At 41.8% G+C, this 19,157-nt stretch overlaps 1 protein-coding gene across 3 annotated transcripts; it reads right to left on the reverse strand.

Moving 5' to 3' along the window:
• Positions 1 to 9,060: 9,060 nt before the first annotated feature.
• LOC124654708 lies at positions 9,061 to 12,797 on the reverse strand. 3 transcript variants are annotated; one of them, XM_047193703.1, is made up of 3 exons: positions 11,441 to 12,797; positions 10,572 to 10,759; positions 9,061 to 9,559 (listed from the first exon to the last, which is right to left on the reverse strand). In XM_047193703.1, exons 1-3 carry the CDS (start codon positions 12,775 to 12,777, stop codon positions 9,339 to 9,341), a joined length of 1,746 nt encoding a protein of 581 aa, XP_047049659.1. In that variant the 5' UTR covers positions 12,778 to 12,797; the 3' UTR covers positions 9,061 to 9,338. The 3 variants fall into 3 exon arrangements, 2 of the variants coding, with proteins under 2 accessions (XP_047049659.1, XP_047049660.1); XR_006988429.1 differs by lacking the exon at positions 9,061 to 9,559 and having other exon boundaries at positions 10,647 to 10,759; positions 11,106 to 12,797; XM_047193704.1 differs by lacking the exons at positions 9,061 to 9,559; positions 10,572 to 10,759 and adding an exon at positions 11,228 to 11,349.
• Between the last annotated feature and the right edge of the window lie 6,360 nt (positions 12,798 to 19,157).

The raw sequence follows: 19,157 nt of genomic DNA on the forward strand, positions 1-19,157 counted from the left end.
TATAGCCTATGGCTCCAATTTACACACTTGTGGTATATGAATGAGCTTCAACCAAGAAAATCTCAAAAACATCACAACTAACAATAGGGAAGTAAAGCTAGTTGGAATGTTTTGAGAGAGGCAACAAGTATCACAAATACGGATTTATTTCACAATTTCATCAATATTGTACACAAGAGCTCTTTGAGGAATTGATATGCAATAAATTGCTAGAGGGCATATTTGTGATAGGTGAATCATAAATATGATATATATATGTAACCTATCATATGCATCTTATCAAATTACTCAAATGTACAATAAGAAGTTTTCTTTTAAAAGTATTTTTCAAGAATCGCAATATTTTTGAAATAAAGAATTTCATGCCAAGATGCAACCTACAAGAGGTTGGATGCTATATGAGTATGCATGAATAAGATACTTGTTACCGAGATAGCAATGGCATGATGTAGTAGATAAGATTTCATCGAACATCCTAGCTTGACTCCAATTATCATATGGTGACAACACCTTCCTTATAGATGAGACAAGCCTCCATTACATCTCCAATGTACCTAAAACAACATTCAAGTACATCTTGGTCCCCAAACTCATTGGGTCCAACTTGGTTTAGACTAACCACAATATATAGGACACACTCCATATAAATATGTGCATATTTAGATGAAATTTGAATTTCATGCACATCTTAGCCATTTAGGATTTGATGGAGTATACCCTATATAATGGATCAAAGAAGGCAAACATGCTACAAATATAAACAAATTACATATAAGCATGCATAAAGACTTTAAAGATCCAAGAAAGATATACTTTGGACAAAACACCAAATGAATTGAAGAAGGCATAAAGGTGTGAACAAGCAAATTTGTTGTCCAAAATATATCAAAGACGCAAATCACAAAAGATTTGTTCAACAAAGTTCAACAAATGAACTAAGAATAAACCATTGAGCATAAAGGATGAAATAAAGCAACATGCTCAAAGATTTATCTCATTCAACAAATAAAGCATAGAAGAAGGAATGAGATAGCAAAACTCCCAAAAGAGCAAGGTTCAAACAAATAAACCAAACCCTCTACACTTTTCACAATGGCACAATGTACCGTAAGGAAAAGGTTTGTCTTCCAAAACAAACACTTGATATGAATTAAGAGAATTTATCAAAAGATTTTTCAAAGGGACAAGGAAGACACATGGGAGCAACGAAGATTTCTTGGAAATAAAATAAGTAAATAAGAAGCAATCCAAGGTGAAGATGATCCATGAATTCAACCACATACAAGATTATCAATTTTCAAAGACAATGGGTATATTGGAAATAATTTCCGGTGGTGAATTGACAATGATAGTAAGTATTAACTTCACAATAAAAGGCATAGGATAAGTATATAGAATTAAGCACTATGCACGGATGAAGATTCTTGATAGCTTCAACTAGTCAAACAATCACGCACGGCAATGATTGGAATAACTTGAAGCAATCGGTGTCCCAAATAAGATATAGAGATATGTATTTGAGGAAAACCGTACCAAGAATTTCTTACTCAAACAAGAACCCATAAGATGAGTAATAAAGGATTTTTATTAGGAATGGAGCTTGTTTGAGCAAACATGCCACCTAGGAACAAGATAGTTAAGAGTATCAACTCTAAGTGGCATAACCTCATATGTTCACATTTTCTAGGCTTGTGATATGTACAAAACATATTACTCCCCCATAATGTGATAAAACATTTCTTCTAAAACAAGAGGCAACTAAAATTCAACTAGAGATGATTAATGGATATTTTAGAATTTGAATTTCTCATGAGTATGACACACCACATAGTGACTAGATAATCTTGCAATATCAATACTAAGTGGTGGTATCCATGTACACATATTTTAAAGAAAGAGAGATGCACAAAGCATATCACTCCCCCAAAATGGGATGTTCCATTAATCACTTCAAAGAGAGCCAAATAAGATATCATCAAGATGCATTAGGCTCCAAAACAATACACAAGTATATGATGAGTCAAACAAACATACTTGAATACACAAGATAGGTAAGTAAGACACAACACATACACACAAATATTTGGTACAAAACCAAACATGCAAAGGGGCAAGTAACTTACAATAAATATGATGAGTTGAAGTATAAGTTACCGCAAGGAGGAACATTGGATATAAGATATAGATGATAATCCATATGACTTGGCTTGGTCAAAATATAATATATGAAGATCCCTTAATTCTTCATGAAGTAGCCAAATCTCCAATGACCTCCATAACCACCTATTGATCAAATTTGAGCTTGTTGGTCCCCAACCAAGTTGGGTCCTAAGAGGTTAGTCACAATATGCTTGGCAACCCAAATGGTTCTTTTCTTGAAACCACTTTGAGTTCCAACAAACTTGGCAAACACATTGCCATCCTTATCCTTCCCTAGAGAATAATCATCATCAACAATTATAGGGTTAGATAAGGTACTACCTAAGCAAGAGGAAGCAAAGTGCCCCTTCTCACGGCATCAGTAGCAAGTGTTCCCCTTTCTCTTCTTTATTGATTTCTTCTCTTGGGGAACAATATCTTGATTCTTCTTGGGAAGTGGCCTATCTTCAACTTGAGGTCGAGCATGAGCTTGACCTTGACCTTGCGGCTGTTTCCCTTGTTGTTTCTCACTCAAGTGCTTCTTCTTCTTCAATGGGCATGATCTAACATGATGCCCTTCAACCTTGCACTTGAAGCAAACCAACTTGGCCGGATCATTGACTTTATCTTGGCCCTTCTTCTTGTTGCTCTTGCTCTTGGACTTGTTCTTGTTATTGGAGTTGAATCCAAGTCCACTCTTATCATTGGGGGATTGTTGCACACTTAGCATCTTGTCAAGTGCGGATTTCCCTCCATGACGCTTTTCTAAGTCTTTCTTCAAAGAAAGAACTTGGGCCTCGAGCTCTTTTATTTCCTCTACATGGTTAGTAGAAATACAAGTACTAGAGGAAGTAGAAGCTTCATTGTTAGAGCAATAAGGCAAAGTGAGTAATCCAACACAAGGTGTATCACTAGTTTGACTAGATGGATTACAAGGACTAGCACATGGCAATATAGCATTAGTAGTAGAGATTGTGCTAACATCCATATGAGGCTCACAAGATGTTACCTTAGTGATACTTGCCTCAAGAGCTAATTTTAGCCCATCATAGGAAATTAGAAGATCATCATGAGAGCTTGAGAGCTTTTTATGACTTTTTTCCAATTCCCTATAATTGCTAGTTAGCAACTCAAGTTGAGCCCTTAGCTCAACATTCTCCTCTAAGGTAGGTGCTTCACAAGAATTAGAGTTAGTAGCACAAGCATCAACAATAGTTTTCTCATTTTCATGCATATAGGATTCAATTTTTTGTGTAAGCATAAAATTAGTATGCTTCTCATCTTTTAGCTCATGCTTGAGGAGAGTGAATCTCATTTCCTCATTTTCAACATGGGACTCCAACTCCACTATGGTTTCCCTATATTTATTCAAGGTATCCATAGAGTGTTCGAGATTAGCACGAGCTTCATTATTACCATGAAGAGAAGCATATACTATTGCCATATTATGCACCAAGGTATTATATTCTTCATCATTATCATCATCATCATTCTCATCATCAGAGGATGTGTTAGGAGTCAAAGTAGGAGATACCTTTGATCCATTTGCCATAAGGCACATGTGCATACCGGAGGATGAAGATGAAGATATTCTTGAATCCTCATTTGAAAACGTGTCTTGATCCATAGAGTGTTTGGTTTCCTCTACATTGTTAGTCAACAAACAACTAGAGGAAATATAAGCATTTTGATTATGGGAGCAAGACAAGGTAAGCATATCATCATGAGATCTATGTAAGCAATTTACACATGATATGCAAGGACTATCAACACAAGCATGTAGGTTATTTTCAATGCTAGATGTGTTTAAGTCCAAAGAGGAAGCATTACAATGGGATAGAGATGAAGAATCATCACTATTGAGCACAATATCAACATTGCAATTTTCCTCACCACTCACCATATCATTACCTCGTGTCTTGTTACACGTTGGTGAAGTGGAAGAAGATGATAACTCATCACGACCGGAGGTGGAAGCAACTTGGAGCTCTTCATGATGTGAAGGGGAAGAGAGCTCCTCGGAGTCACCATCGACCAATTGAGAAGTGGATCCACCAAACATTTCCTTAAGCTTGATCCACATCTCATGAGACGATTTTCGCTTTATATATATCAAGAACCTACGAAAATCGGGTCTCAAGGAGAATAAAAGCTCATTAGATACTTGAGCTTCAAGATGTAAGTTTTTCTCATCCTCTAAAGATAGATTTTGAGAATCCATCGGAGGAGAAAAACCGACATCTAGAAATTGCTCTATATGTGGACACAAGGTCCGAAGATTACAAAGCAAGAAATTTCTCCACAAAAGATAATTTGTGCCATTAAAGATAATTGTGTCATTGTGCACTATACTAGCCGAAATCTTTACTCTCAAGGCGGTGAAGCCTTAAACAAGGAGAGACCTTGCTCTGATACCAATTGAAAGATCGAGATGTCGCCTAGAGGGGGGGTGAATAGGCAATTACAAAACTCTTGCGAATTTGTCTTGTAAGAATGCGGAATTAAACTATCGTTTAGTTTACAAGCACACACCCTAAATATGCTAAGCTCAACTAAGTGTAACAATAGCAACTAGAGCTAAGCAAGATAGGCACAAGATATATGTAGCATAAGTGATAGCAAGATATATGTACTTCAAGCACGATGGCTATCACAAGGAAAGAGAGCTCGGGTATAAAAATAACCGAGGCACGCGGAGACGAGGATGTATTCCCGTGTTCCCTTGCTTTGCAACAAGGTACGTCACGTTTGGAGGAGTGGAGGTCCCACGAAGGATTCCCCGCGCAACGAAGGCTTACCTTATTCTCCGAACCACACCCACGAAGGATAATGGCCCTTTCCTTATGGTTAGCTTTTCCTCCGCTCCGGAGATGGCAAGCTCCACAACCACTTCACAAGCTCCACGAAGGAGAAGCCCGAGCCCCTTCACAATCTTCCACGAAGAGATCACCGGGACACCAACCAAGCCAACTAGGAGGTCACCCTCCAAGAGTAACAAGCTCACGGTCTCTCACTCGAACAAATCGTGGTGGAGAGCTCAACACTATGCAATGATGCAAAGCAAGAACACCGGAGGTGTTCAAGTCCTTCACACTCAAATCCCACCAAAGCAACGAATGCTAGGATGAGATTGGAGAGGAAGAACAAGGGTGAAAGTCAACCAAAGACTCCAAGCTAGATCCCAAGAGATTCCCTCACTTAGAGAAGAAATGGTTTGGTGGAAGTGTAGATCTAGATCTCCTCTCTCAAATCCTCAAGTATGAGCAAGAATGGTTGGAGGAATCAAGGGAGAGAGCAACTTCTTCAAATGCAACAATGGAGGTAAGAGAAAAGGGAAGAAGTTATTTGCTCAAGGTGGAAGAAGGTCTATTTATAGCTAGGAGCAAATAAAGCCGTTGGGGGAAAAGATAAGGAAAAAGCAATAAAAACGGGCTAAAAAAAAGTGCCCAGCCGGCCAGCAGGCCGGCCGACCGGAGCCTGGGCTGGGGAGGCCGGTCAGGCATCCGGTCGGGCCGGCCCACCGACCGGGCGAGGCGGAGCGCCGCACGGGGCAGCGAATGGCCCGAGCCGCGGGGGGGCGCCAGGCCGCGTGGGCCTTCCGGCGGGGAGGCGGCCCGGTGGAGATCCCGGTCGGGCCGGGGAGAGCGCCGGGCTGGGGAGATGCGGACCGGCGCCTGGGCCGGTTGGCCGGTCGCCAACCGGCTGCCCCGGGTGGGCCGGCGTGCGGCCCGGCGGACCGGCCGCCAACCGGCTGCCCCTTTTCTTTTTCCTCTTTTTCTTCTTTTCTCCTTTTTCTTTAATAACTAATGCTCCCGAATTCCGATTCGAGTGAAACCAATTTTGTTTGGAAGATAACAACAAATGCTATCAAATAGAAAGTGAAAACACACAAGTCTGTAGGAGGGGATTTTATCATGAATATAAAAGGTAGAACCTTATATCATGAATAACCGGTAAAATCGCCCAACCTCGAAAACGCAATAGAAGATGCATGCGAACTCTGTTTTCGATGAACTTGGGCTTGTTGTAAAGCTAGCAACAAGCTCAAGAACCTCACATAGAGAAACACCAAGAAGCAATAAGGATATGCAAAGTATGCAAAGGATTGAGCTCTCTAAGACGATGTGATCAAGTTACTCAACCGAAAGCCCCTCTTAATAGTGCGGCTATCTATCCTATAATCCGGTCTCCCAACATCCACCTTGAGACCGGTAAAAGGAAAACCTAGCAAGGCCATACCTTTGCCTTGCGCATCCCGCTTGATCTTGATGATAACTCTTCAAGCTTCACTCAAGCCGGAATGCCTCACTTGACCAATGTTGCTTCGTGAAGGCTCACAAATGCTCCCCCATACACTATGATGGGAAAGCTCCATTGATGCACATCTTCACTAGTCCATTATCACCAAATGGATGGCAAGCTTCAAGCATGTGATTCACTTGAGATGCTCATCTTGAACTTGCCCAACTCAACCTTGTATCTTCTCATACTCACATAAGATAGATCATGGCTAATATTGAGTTCCACATAAGAACTCCATCTTCGTTTCTTCTTCTTGATCATATCACATATATATCTTCATACCGATGATCTTGATGCCAATACACATAAGAGTATCCACATAACTTGCCCAACTCAACCTTGTATCTTCTCATACTCACATAAGATAGAGCATGGCTAATATTGAGTTCCACATAAGAACTCCATCTTCGTTTCTTCTTCTTGATCATATCACATATATATCTTCATACCGATGATCTTGATGCCAATACACAAGGTATACCTTTATCTTCATGGCATCCATACTTGAATCCAACACATGGAGTACAAGTAGTACCTATGGAATATTCCTTCATATAAACTCAGTGAAAACATTAGTCCATAGGGGTTGTCATTAATTACCAAAACCACACATAGGGGCAATGTACCCTTACAACTACACCGAGAAGTATCTATCTGGGGCTGCGAAGGAGGTGCACATCAAAGTTGTTCTTCAGGCCTTGGTAACACACACTATGAGCATGTTTAAGTTCTTTGCCGGTCTTTGTGAGGACCTTATGCAAATGATCAGAAACTACTGGTGGGGTGATGACCAGGACCAAAGGCACATACACTGGACGAGCTGGGAAAATCTAATAAAAAGCAAGAGCCAAGGGGTATGGGCTTCAGGGATCTCAGACTGTTCAACCAAGCCCTACTTGCTAGACAAGCATGGCGCCTCCCTTTCCATGCTCATGGAAGGATGGCAAGGAATCACTCATGGCCTTGAGCTGCTAAAGAAGGGAATTGTTTGGAGAATCGGCAATGGAAAGAAGGTGAGAATCTGGAGGGATAACTGGATCCCAAGAGGCGACTTCAAAGTCACCGCTAACCAAACTAAATCGAGGATCAGGTGGGTGAAGGACATCATCGATCACGAGAAAGGTGAATGGAAGGAAGAAAAGGTGAGGGAAATCTTTATGCCTCACGATGCCGAGAAGGTACTAAAAATCAGAATCCCAAAAAATTCAAGTTGAGGACTTCGTCTCTTGGCACTTTAAATTAAATGGTATCTTCTCTGTTAGAAGCGCCTACAAACTTGCTCTGAATGAGAAGCTTGCATATGACACAAATACCAGCAGATCCTCCCATGGCAACCGTAGTATGGAAGACAATCTGGGACGCCAAGGTTCCACCAAAGATCAAAATTTTCACCTGGAAGCTTGCTACAGTTTAACTTAATATATTACCGTTTCAAAAAAAAATGATTGCTTGGTTCTCGTAGATCGACTATGCGCCTATGATGGTAACAAGTAGTATCAGAGGAGGTTCGAAGGCTGCGGGCTGCGGGAAGGAAATTGAATGGCGGCAGAACCAATCGAAAGTTGTGCATGCAAGTAGCAGCTAGGCGGCGGCGTGTGGAAGGCACTAGACGAGATCGGATCAGACGACGCAGGCGACAGGCGCGCAGCACGGCACATCGCGTCCACGCGTGGATGTTTTAGCCGGCTTCGTACGAGGGGTTATGCTTTGGGTACCTTTTACTTGGACATGGTTTACAATATATGACGTTTTTGTGTGGGAAACTAGACATAGAATCGAATTGCCAGTAGGATGGATTTGGTGATCTTTCAACATTGTCATCGGGAAGCAAATATGGTGGCTCACAAATTAGCAAAGCATGGATGTGAGACTAAAACTAGTTTAGTTTGGGATGATAGGCCTCCAGATTTTATTAGAGCTGATGTTATTCGTGATGTAACTGTGTTGGAGGTTGTACCGAATATTTGAACTCAGAGCAGCAAGTTTCAGACCGGAAACTCAATTCGGCTCCCGGGTGCGTATGCACCCTCTACCAAAAAAAAATATTTCAAAATGTCGAAAAATTTTAACAAAAAATTTTACAATTACATCTTCATAATATATGTTCGTTCGTCAAGTTTCACGAAAAATTAATATTTTTTGTGGTCTATATAAAAAAGAGAAAACTTATCTTGTGAAAAGCATTATTTTTAGCACTGAGTTTTGTCTTTTTTACACACGTCACACGATAAGTCGATTTTTTATGAAACAATTTTGTAAGCGTGTAGCACGAGAAGATTTATATGCGAATTTTTGATTTCAATTTTTTTGAAATTTAAAATATGTGTAAGATGCATTTCAAAATAGAGGGAGCATATGCTCCCATGTTCCAAAACACCACTCCCGTTTCAGACGCACTATTTTCCTTACCAAGGTACCGAAGGGGTCTGGAAGGTTTTTAATGAGGCGGCTTGCTTTCTTAATATATTGATGTTTATTTCAAAAAGAAAAACTAGACATAGAATCATGACAGAAAGTTATAATGTTAATAAGAAAACAGCAGACTTCATATGGAACATTGGGCTCAGAATTCAGGAAGTGTACATACGGTCTTGAAAGAACTCCCACAATACCACAACATCATCACAACATTCACCAGGAAAACCATGTTGGTAACATGAACAAAATCCACTTTATTTACCTTACAAAATTCAGTTAATATGCAGCACTTGGGCTTGCAAATTTGCTGTGCTTTATACAACTATACGATGGACAACTGAAAGTTTAGTCCACAACCAGGATACAGTTTGGCAATACTCCCAAGATAGGATGGTTAAAGCTTTGATGCAGTCACAGTCGCCCTCTGCAGTGTCACCATTCGCCAGTTAAATGTGATGCATGAGTAACAAAGACAGGCACTACCTCTTGCTCTTTTCCGTGAACACCTCAGTCAGAGCAGAAAGGATTCTGAAGGTCTCCACAGTGTTGACTTTGCTTTCTTCAACTATTCCTCTTGCAACTTCCAGCATATACGAGGCACGATCCAAATCAGAATCAATAGCATTGCATGCTGCCTTGATATCATCCTTGTCACCGTCACCATTCCTATCTTCCTGATATTTCCTATTTGAATTTTGCCCTAATGAACGGCAATTTCAGTATGAACCATGGCAGGAAGGAAAACACACTAAACAAGAAGATAAATCATACTCCCTCCGATCCATAATAAGTGTTGGGTTTTTAGTTCAAATTTGTCAATTTGAACTAAAACCCCGTCACTATTATGGATCGGAGGTAGTTCCAGTGTTTGTGAAACAATATAAAGAGCAATCAGCATTAAAAGCAACAAGATATGTATCGTTCCGTAAAGGATCTAACTTAACCAGTTTAACACAATCAACATTGGTCAATAATTGGTGCATCCAAGAGTAAACTGGTCAAAAGTCAAACCAAAATGTTAGACAAGAAAATTCACACTAATGCATAAATTGAATAACATGCAACTACAAAAATGTGACTTATTTTTTTAACCAAAAGAGATGGATGTTCTTGTTGTAATACTTAGCCTGAGCAACTTCACTGGTTTGACACAGGTAACTGCGAACTGAATGAATCAGTGCTTCAATTGTGCATATTTGTTTAATCTGGCATTGCCATTCAGCAATTTCTAGTGTATGAACAGGCACAAAATAAGTACATTCTTTTTACATGTGCACTATACAGGCATACACATGTAAAAAATATGATCAGCACATAAACAAGTTTTTTATGAGCAATAAAAGCATTTTCTACTTTCTGCAAAGTCATCTACTACTTATAGTTTAAAATTTGAATGCGCCACAAGAACAATACTAGCAAAACCACTTGGATTAAATGGCCACTTACTTGATGATGACGAGAATTCAAGAGACAACTCAAAACGGCAAACATCACCAAGTTCCGAACAAGACTATTTACTTTGCCAATACATGAGTACATTACTGATTAGCGATTAGCAGTTTATTCTGTGTACCATTTAGCCGGTACAGGCAGAGAGAGAGGGAGCGACGAAAGCTTGTGATCAGGAGATTGTTATTACATATACAGATACACGAACTAATGATATAATTTAGTTGATATGACTGTATGAACATAAACAGATGAAGCTATACCTTCTTTGCTATCACTATTCTCCGAGTTTCCAGTATCAGATCCGCTGGTTGTACCCTCAACTGTTTTTTCATATAGTGGACTCTTGGGAGCAATGCTGGCCGCCTTCTGAGCTCTTTTTAGCAATGCGCGTCCATATTGGTAATACGTGCTAGCACACTTCGGAGAAAGTTCACCGTAACGTGCAACCCTAGGTGACAGCAAAAGGAGTAAACTTGTCATTGCTAAGGTTATAATGCAAGGCCATAACAGGTGACGTAGTCTGAGATATAGCAAAACAATTTAAGCTAACCACCACAAATCCACAATTGATACATCCATCATTCTGATGACAAAAGGTGCCAATGAGTAATTATCTTCTATGTTGATTACCTTTTATAGCAACTGACAAGTGCTTGCTCAGATTAAGAAATATAATCGTGCAACAGATTCATTGTGCGATAGCATATATAGATAAACCAGACTGTGATGAAATATTTGCATCTAGTAGGTACTTGAGATGCATAGACATATTTACGAAATAAGATAACACATACCGCTGAAGTAACTGCACATTAAATTGATGCTGTTTGCAGCTCACACATCATAACAAATGTATCGCCAGCCAGATCCTCCGACTCCCAAGTATTGGTATCAAATAGAACAGGGCACTCGATAATTCATCAAACTCTTATCACAAGCCACTGAGCACAAGAAACCTAAACAGCCATTTGGTAACCACATATCCTTCTTACACCTGAAACCCACTAAGGTTGCATCCCAAACTACAAAAGACAAAGCCTGGAAGGCCTCGAAGCAAAGGGCACAAGAAAACAATGGGAAATCATTAAGAGCAGTTAATAGGAATGGCGTTTGGGAGTAGACTCCAAACCTGAGCTCCAGGGCCTTGCGGAGGTAATCAACAGCAGCAACAAAGCGCCCCCTCTCGATGGCTTCCAGCCCCATGCCAAACATCAATCGTCTCTGATCTTCGTCCCATTCTTCCTCCTCCTCATCGCTAGAGCTGAAAGCAGTGAGGCTTCGGTGCTCACCTTGAGGTGCCTGGAGTGTAGAAGCTGAAGTGTAGGAGGTGAGAACCGGTGCCAAACGGTCGATAGTCCAGGTACACTGGGACACCTTCCTCGCCTGCTTTGACTGGAGGTCAACTGTAAAAATGGCATCATCTTCCCGGGTGCTGAGGAAGACAGTATTTGCTCCCTCGGCAAAGCCAATGAGAAATGCTGTTATGCCTACGGACGTGGTGCTGACAACATGAGAGATGGAATCTTGAAGGTAGATTACCCCAAGCTCTACCCATTCCGCATGACCACCTTGATTCGACTTTCTTGACCAGACGCAGAGACAATCAGAGCCATCAGAAAACCCATGCGTATCAGGGTCGGGCTGCACGAGCACGACTCCAAGCCCAGCATCCCCGACCTGCACGAGTATCATCCTCTTGTAGAATGCGGCGTTGGGGTCACGGTATGGTGGTCTGATCCAAGCCAGGCTACGCCGGGCCAAATCGTACTCGACGATGCGCCCGCAGTTGGACAGGAAGTAGAGCAGGGACTTCCCGACGAGCACGGCGGGGGTATCGCAGATGAGGCACACGCCGCTGGCCGAGACCACCTTGCCCCAGGTGCGAGTCTCCGACGAGTACACGCACGCCGACGTGAAGTATCGCCGGTCCGCGTCTTGCTCTTCGGGGTCGGTGAACACCAGGACGATTGAGAAGGGCCCTTCGTGGCAGGCGCGGTGGTGGCACCCGTCCGCCGCGCAGATCACGGTGGCGTAGGTGCGCTCGGCATGGAACGCCGCGGGAACCGGCACTTCCGTGCGTTGGCCGGTGAAAGGCACCCAGAGGAGGAGGCTGAGGTTGTCGGTGCCCCTGGAGTGGAAGAGGGCGCGGCCGTGACGGTAGCCGAGGAGGTACCAGCAGTCGCGGTCGGGGAGGGGGAAGGGGAAGGAGAGTGGGGAGGTGCGGACGTACTCGAGGCGGCCCTCGAAATCGGAGTCGTGGAGGAAGCCTAGCATCTGGGGTGCCCGGCCGAGGTCGAGGAGGTGGAGGAAGAAGGTGGAGGCGTGGATGAGGTTGCGCCAGGGCTTGCAGACGAGGGAAGCGCGGAGGAGGCAGGAGGGGTCTTCCGGCGGGAGGCGGGCGAAGATCAACTCGAGGAGGTGGTCAGGAAGCGACGGCGGCGGACGGCGGCGCTGTGGCGTCGCCATGCTTGTAGACCTCGCCGGGGAAGACGGGACGGGAGGGCGAATTGGTTGGGCTCAACCAGCCCAAGGATTGGATCGGAGGGCGACTTTGTGAATCTTGTCATCTTGTGCTCTGTTTCCTTATTTCAGAAGTATTGTAAAAAAAAAAGTTAAGTTTTTTTTTTTTGCGAATCTAGTTAGTTTATGTCACGTCTTAAGGCTCATTTGACTCATATGAATTTCATAGAAATTGTGTAGGATTTAAATTCTATAGAAATTTCCTACATATGTTGTTTGATCGATTGGAACATATTTTATAGGAAATTCTATAGGAATCTTGTAGTGTAAATCTTATAAAAAATGCTCATGAAAAAATTTCTTTGCTACAATCAAACAAACTTCATCTTCGCAGAGGATTCACGTAGCCATGACATGTCAATCATATACTTTTCATATTCCTATGATTTTTCTATCTATGAATCAAAGGAGCCCCTTTTTGTTGCGAGAAACACAATATATACATATGCACGCTCGATTAATCGGCGACTCACATTACATCTTCCATCAGATAGCTCACTCTGAAATTAGGGACTTCATCGATTCAACTAAGGAGTACTTTTATTACAAAACCAAACTTAGCTAGACCAAGTTTGCTTTCCTTGCACAAAACTTAAAACAAATTGAAGCATCCACCGGGATTAGGTCCACACATTCAGCAAACATAGATGACTCATTACACCATTAGGTTTGTCTTGTGCATGCTTTAGTCAACAATCTGGTGCACCCTGCTCTAGCAGCCAAATTTAGGCCATTCTTCATCGACATTGCCTCCGCCATCGCTAGAGAGGTCACATGTGAAACAAAAAGCCGTCGAAGATGGGATGAAGGTGCCCTGGTTATCACACAACATAGCCACATTAGCACCTTAACAACGATATGCATAGAAAGAAGCGTCAACGTTCAATTTTATATGTCTAGTTTTAGGTTTCTCCCATCTGACACCAACAGCTTCATGGCGTGGCTTTAAAGCATGCATTGCATTAACCACGATCCCAAGGATCGACATCTTGCACCTAGAATGGGGAGGTTCCAACTCATTCTGAACTCGGCGTCGTCTCAACTACCATAGATACCAACATGTGACAAAAGTAGTTTATTTAAGGCAATGTTATCAAATCCTGGAAAATCATTTGCATCTGATCTCAACAAGTGCTCAGGTACTTCTGAACCTGAAAGGTCGGAGTTTGAAGCATCTTGATATCTGGTTCAATAACTAAAGACTTCAACTTGGCTGATTTTATTCTACAAAATTTATCTAATTATCATTCTTCAACATGTGGCTTAGATCATCCCTTACTTTGCAAGGCATGAAGTCTTGGAGAAAATCAACATTGGCACTGACAAAAAGACCTCTGTAGTGGCCGAGTTGAGAATACTGTGGAACATGATTGGCCCAGTTAAATCGTCGATGATGTCCTGGCCTACAATGTTCTCGTCATAAATGAAGCGAACTAAACCTATTTCCATTGCGCCACTTGGAGAGGATTAGGCGAGGAGAAGGGGTTTCAAACTAGCAGGAGGCTCTGGTTGTATGTTTACGAAGCAAATCATCCAAGATTCTATGTGATATACAACGACCGAAGATAAGAAGATCGTTTATGTTATCTACGATACATATAATAAGTGTTGAACTTGCCATTGTTATTATTGGTACTCTTATTGTTGAAGTGTTAACAAATTTTGCTAGCTATTGTTGGTGAAGTCTCAGTATGTTGTTTTGTTGATACTGATATATAATATTGTTGTTAATATTTCTGCTAAATTAAATAAAAGCAACATATTTTAAAAATTCCATAAAAACATTAGCAGCGTTCCAACGGCGCAGTACGGTGATGCATGTAAAATTCATACATGAACTTTGTAATTTATTATGTTAAAATTATTAGAATTTTGTAACTTTATTATATATATAGGTGTTAACCTACTAATAGTTGCAAAAAATTACAAGTTCTTGCTTTACATTTTTTGTGTACAAAACACACAAACATGGAAGGGAACAGCTCATTATGGCAAGATTTGGAGTTTCCTGAAATTTGTTCCTGGAAAATTGTGTTCAAATATGTCCATGAAGATGCCTGAATATGAAGTCCAATGGAAAAGTTCTAAACCACATTGTGTACACTTTCCATATCGTTCATTTGACCTAAAGAACACCTCAAACGGAGTTCGTATGAGACCTATGTACCCGTTTTACTGAAGGATACATAGGCAGTTTCGGGAATCCGAAAGTTTGTAACATGATTGACTCAAACTCTTTTCATACTTAAGGGATATGGCCAAGCCGCAATTTTTATGAGCTAATAAAGTACACAAAGGATTCCTAGGAAGGTTCTATAGGTGTCCAAGAGTCGTTGGATCAAATGAACATCCATCTCATGGCCTGGATTGCATCTCCACCTCTATATATTAAGGGAAAATCCTACTTTTGAAGCTCCCCATCCATTTTGACGAAAATCACTCTCCTTGAAAGATGCCAAGGAGGGAGAGAACATCCTTCACACCAGCACCATCTCCAAGGAAGAATAAGGGGCAAGGTGCCGCTGCCCCTCCATGAGTTGCCGCTGCTGGGCGCCGCCGCCTCCCAAGGCCGCCCCCACGGGGATCTTCATTCGCCATCTTCACCTTGGGCTGCACCTCTACGTCGTCATCTACAAAACTTCTCCATCATCCCCTACTGTATTCTCTTGGCAAACATGATGTGTGATGCAATCTATTGTTTTCTCATGATCTATTGTGTCTCTATGTCTATATTTGAGTAGTGACTTATTTATGACAATTATGAAATAGTTTGTTGTTGGTTGCAAACAAGTATATGTTATCTTCTATTATGATCTTATATACTGATATATGAGTGCACACATATGTCGGGGGACGCATAAGGTTGTCATCGTTGCACGATGATAGAAGGAGAGATAGATGGATATTGAAAGAAATTGTGTCCCAAATCTTACATATGCATGCTATATTAATTCATGGTTAATTAAATGGAGATATAATTATTGGGACCTTAAAACTTACATCGATTGGACTTTATGTCTTATAAACTCCCTTGTTTGCTCGGTAACGGTCTTGGGATCAATCATTAGGGGTGTAATTGCTCATGTTTATGGCTGCACCTATCCATGAGTCCTCTCTAGAGAAGAAACAATAAAAATAATATTCATGTGCTTCACTAATTGTGAGAACCAAACAAATGAAATAAAAAAATTCCTAAGAACTTGCTTCCATGAGATACCTGCACCTACTTCACTCACTTTACTTGCAATAGTTTACTTCCTTTATTTTCTTTTAGCACTTTAAAGTTTTCTAGTTAGTAGTAAAAACAACATTACACACTCTAGCACATTGCTTTGAACGAAGGGGCACATAAGTGGGTTATGGACTTAGAGAATAGATAGTTTGCCTTCAGCTCCTCGTGGGTTTTACACTCAAATACTTATCGAATTGTACAACGGTGATTCCCTCCACTTGGGGATTATCATACACCATCAATATTTCACTTACCGGTGGTGTGGTGGCCGGACGGCTTTTTCCTACTAGTGAGTGATGCACTTGGGTGTATATTCATACGAGTAGTGGGAAGTTTTATGATAACAACCTTTTAAATGGACTGTGAACATAAATTTAGCAAAAATGGCACACAATTATATTTTTAATGATTTGACAATTATAATATTAAGTTCCGATACAAATACCCGTGAAAACATATTGTAACATCCCAAGAATTTCAAAATAAAACAAATGAATTTCACTAGTTCCAAATTTTGGAACCAACAAAAACTTTTATTAAATAGAGTATGATACATAGTGATCTTGCTTAATTCTTGTGTTATTGCTATGATTGCTTGTTATTAGTATTAGAAGTGATCTTAAACCCTAAAACCTCACCCTTCCTATCACCATACTAGTTAAAATAAAATAAAAGGAAATTAAATAAGAAAAAGGCATATGTGCCTATGGCTAAAATTATAAATCTTTACTCTAGACTTTTCCACTTTAGTTAGAGGATTGGAAATGCTTCCTAAACCTTATATAGTACTTCTTAAATCATTTCCAAGTTGAAACCAAAGAAAATAAAAAGAATCTAAAAATGCCATAGAGGCATATGAGAGTAAAATAGCAAATATGGGAATTTAAGAAAATTGACCCTAGAACTTGTGGTGAATGGTTTGATCACCTCCATATACCATTTCAACACTCAACAACACCAATTGGGTCAAACCAAGTCAAATTAAAAATAAAATGCAACATATGCATAGAAGCCTATGTGACACATAGCCAATTCACTAAATCTTGACCTATGACTCTAAACCTTGATTAAATGATGTGAAACCATCTCTCACCCTAATATAACACTAACTTGACCCTACCCCATGTCCAAGTAAAGCAAGATCACCCATTTACAAATTTAGTAAAAATTTAACACATCACCTCTTATGTGTTATGGCCATTTTTGCAAATCTTTGAACAAGATCATTTGAATTAGTTTCCATGGTTGGAAAATGTTTCTAAACCCATAAGAATCACTTTAGAGTCAATAAAAGTCAAATCAATTGGAGGGAAATTAAATAGGGAGAAAATTCCCAAAATTCACTCACATACACATAATGCCAAAATGCAAATCCTTCACCAAAGCCATAATTGCTTGCTCCCTTGCTTCTAAAATGCTTCAATATGATAAACTAACACAATTGCATCAATAAAACCAAAATCAAATGGAGAGAAATGAGAATGTGAGAAAATATCATTTTTTTTCACTCACACACACTTAGCCCTTTTTGCAAAACCTCAACCAAGGCCACTTTGGCTTGTGCCATTGATTGTAAAACTCTTATATATCAAAAACAAACACAATTGACACAAAGAAACCAAAATCAAACCAAAGGAAAAATCAAATCTCAATAACATGTGATAATGGTCATATGACCCCATTTTATTTTCTTCACCACTTTGCACCCATTTATCTTCTGTTTCCTCAACCAACTTTGGTCAACCAAAGCCATGTCATCCAAGACCAAGTGATGGTGAACAACTTTCATGTTGACCATTAGTGCTAATGTTGACCAGGTTGACCAGTATGATTTTGACAAGTAGAGACTTTGAAATTATGAGAAGATAACCCCAATTTTGAAAACTTACAAATCTTTGTCAAATTGACCACCACCACCACAAACCCCTTTCTCTATTTATATAAATGAAGTGCACCAAAAAGAATTTCAAATTTTGAAAAGAAGTTTCTTGCGGCCATTTAGTCGAACACCTTGCAGGCATGATTCCGGTTTTGGCATACACTCTATTATCCTCTGGATTTTGGACTAAACCACTTTTGGTTTGTGATCATTGTGACCTCCTGCATCCCCTGCATCAGTGCATGTACTTGCTCCCTTCGATTAAAGTGGGGAGAGGGCAGCACTTTGGCCATGCCGTACCCATGCCGGCCACCCTCACTCTAATCATCTCTGGCCCTCACCTCCCCCTCTCACCTTGTCCTGGAGCATCACCGAGCCTCCCTGAGCACGCCTGTACCCTGCCCTAGCTCTCCAAGCCACAGCACTGGCCAGAACAAACACGCCCAGACAAGCCAGGACGTGCCGGCGCACGCGGTGACCACGCCCTGGCACAACCCTGGACGCCGCAGTACACCACTCGCCAGCACGCCCTCGTCCTCCCCTCGCCTTGCCCTCTTGCACGCGCCATCACCACCCCACCCGTACCCTCCTGGACACGCCCACTGGCTCGCGGAAGCACCCTAGCCCTCGCCATGATCAACTCCCTGCCGCCACGGTACTGCACGGACGCCATCATCGCTAGCTCGCCTCAGACCCCCTTTAACCGTGCCGTCAAGCTCACTAGCACCCCTCGGACGACTGCAACGCTACGCGCCCCCTAGATTGCCCCTTCACCGCTCCAGACAGCCGCGCCATGGACGACCTCCACGGGCACCCACAGCACTCACGCGCCACTATAAATAGAGCCACCAGAGCACACCTCCTTCACACCATTCGCTTCCCCACTTCTCCCTCGCTCTCCTCGACCCCTTCTCCACTCCACCATCGCCTCCGGCCGCCGGAATTGCTAGATCATCTCCGCCGGAGTCCGCAGATCGGCGCCGCCGATTGACGCCACCCCGAGCTCCGCCACGGTGCCAGGCGCCTATTCACCCTCGCCAACGACGCCTCGACACCCTCCCTCGACCTCCGGCGACCTGCAGCGCTCCCCGACCCCCTCCCTCCGTCGCTAGCACGCTCTCCTCTCGCCGGAGAAGAAGACGAACCCCGGTCGTCCGATCTCGTTTTAATCCGACGGTCCAGGTCAGAGCATACCGCTTCGGCAGTTATTAGTCG

Source organism: Lolium rigidum, chromosome 5 (assembly GCF_022539505.1).
Source record: "Lolium rigidum isolate FL_2022 chromosome 5, APGP_CSIRO_Lrig_0.1, whole genome shotgun sequence".
Taxonomy (NCBI): Eukaryota; Viridiplantae; Streptophyta; class Magnoliopsida; order Poales; family Poaceae; genus Lolium; species Lolium rigidum.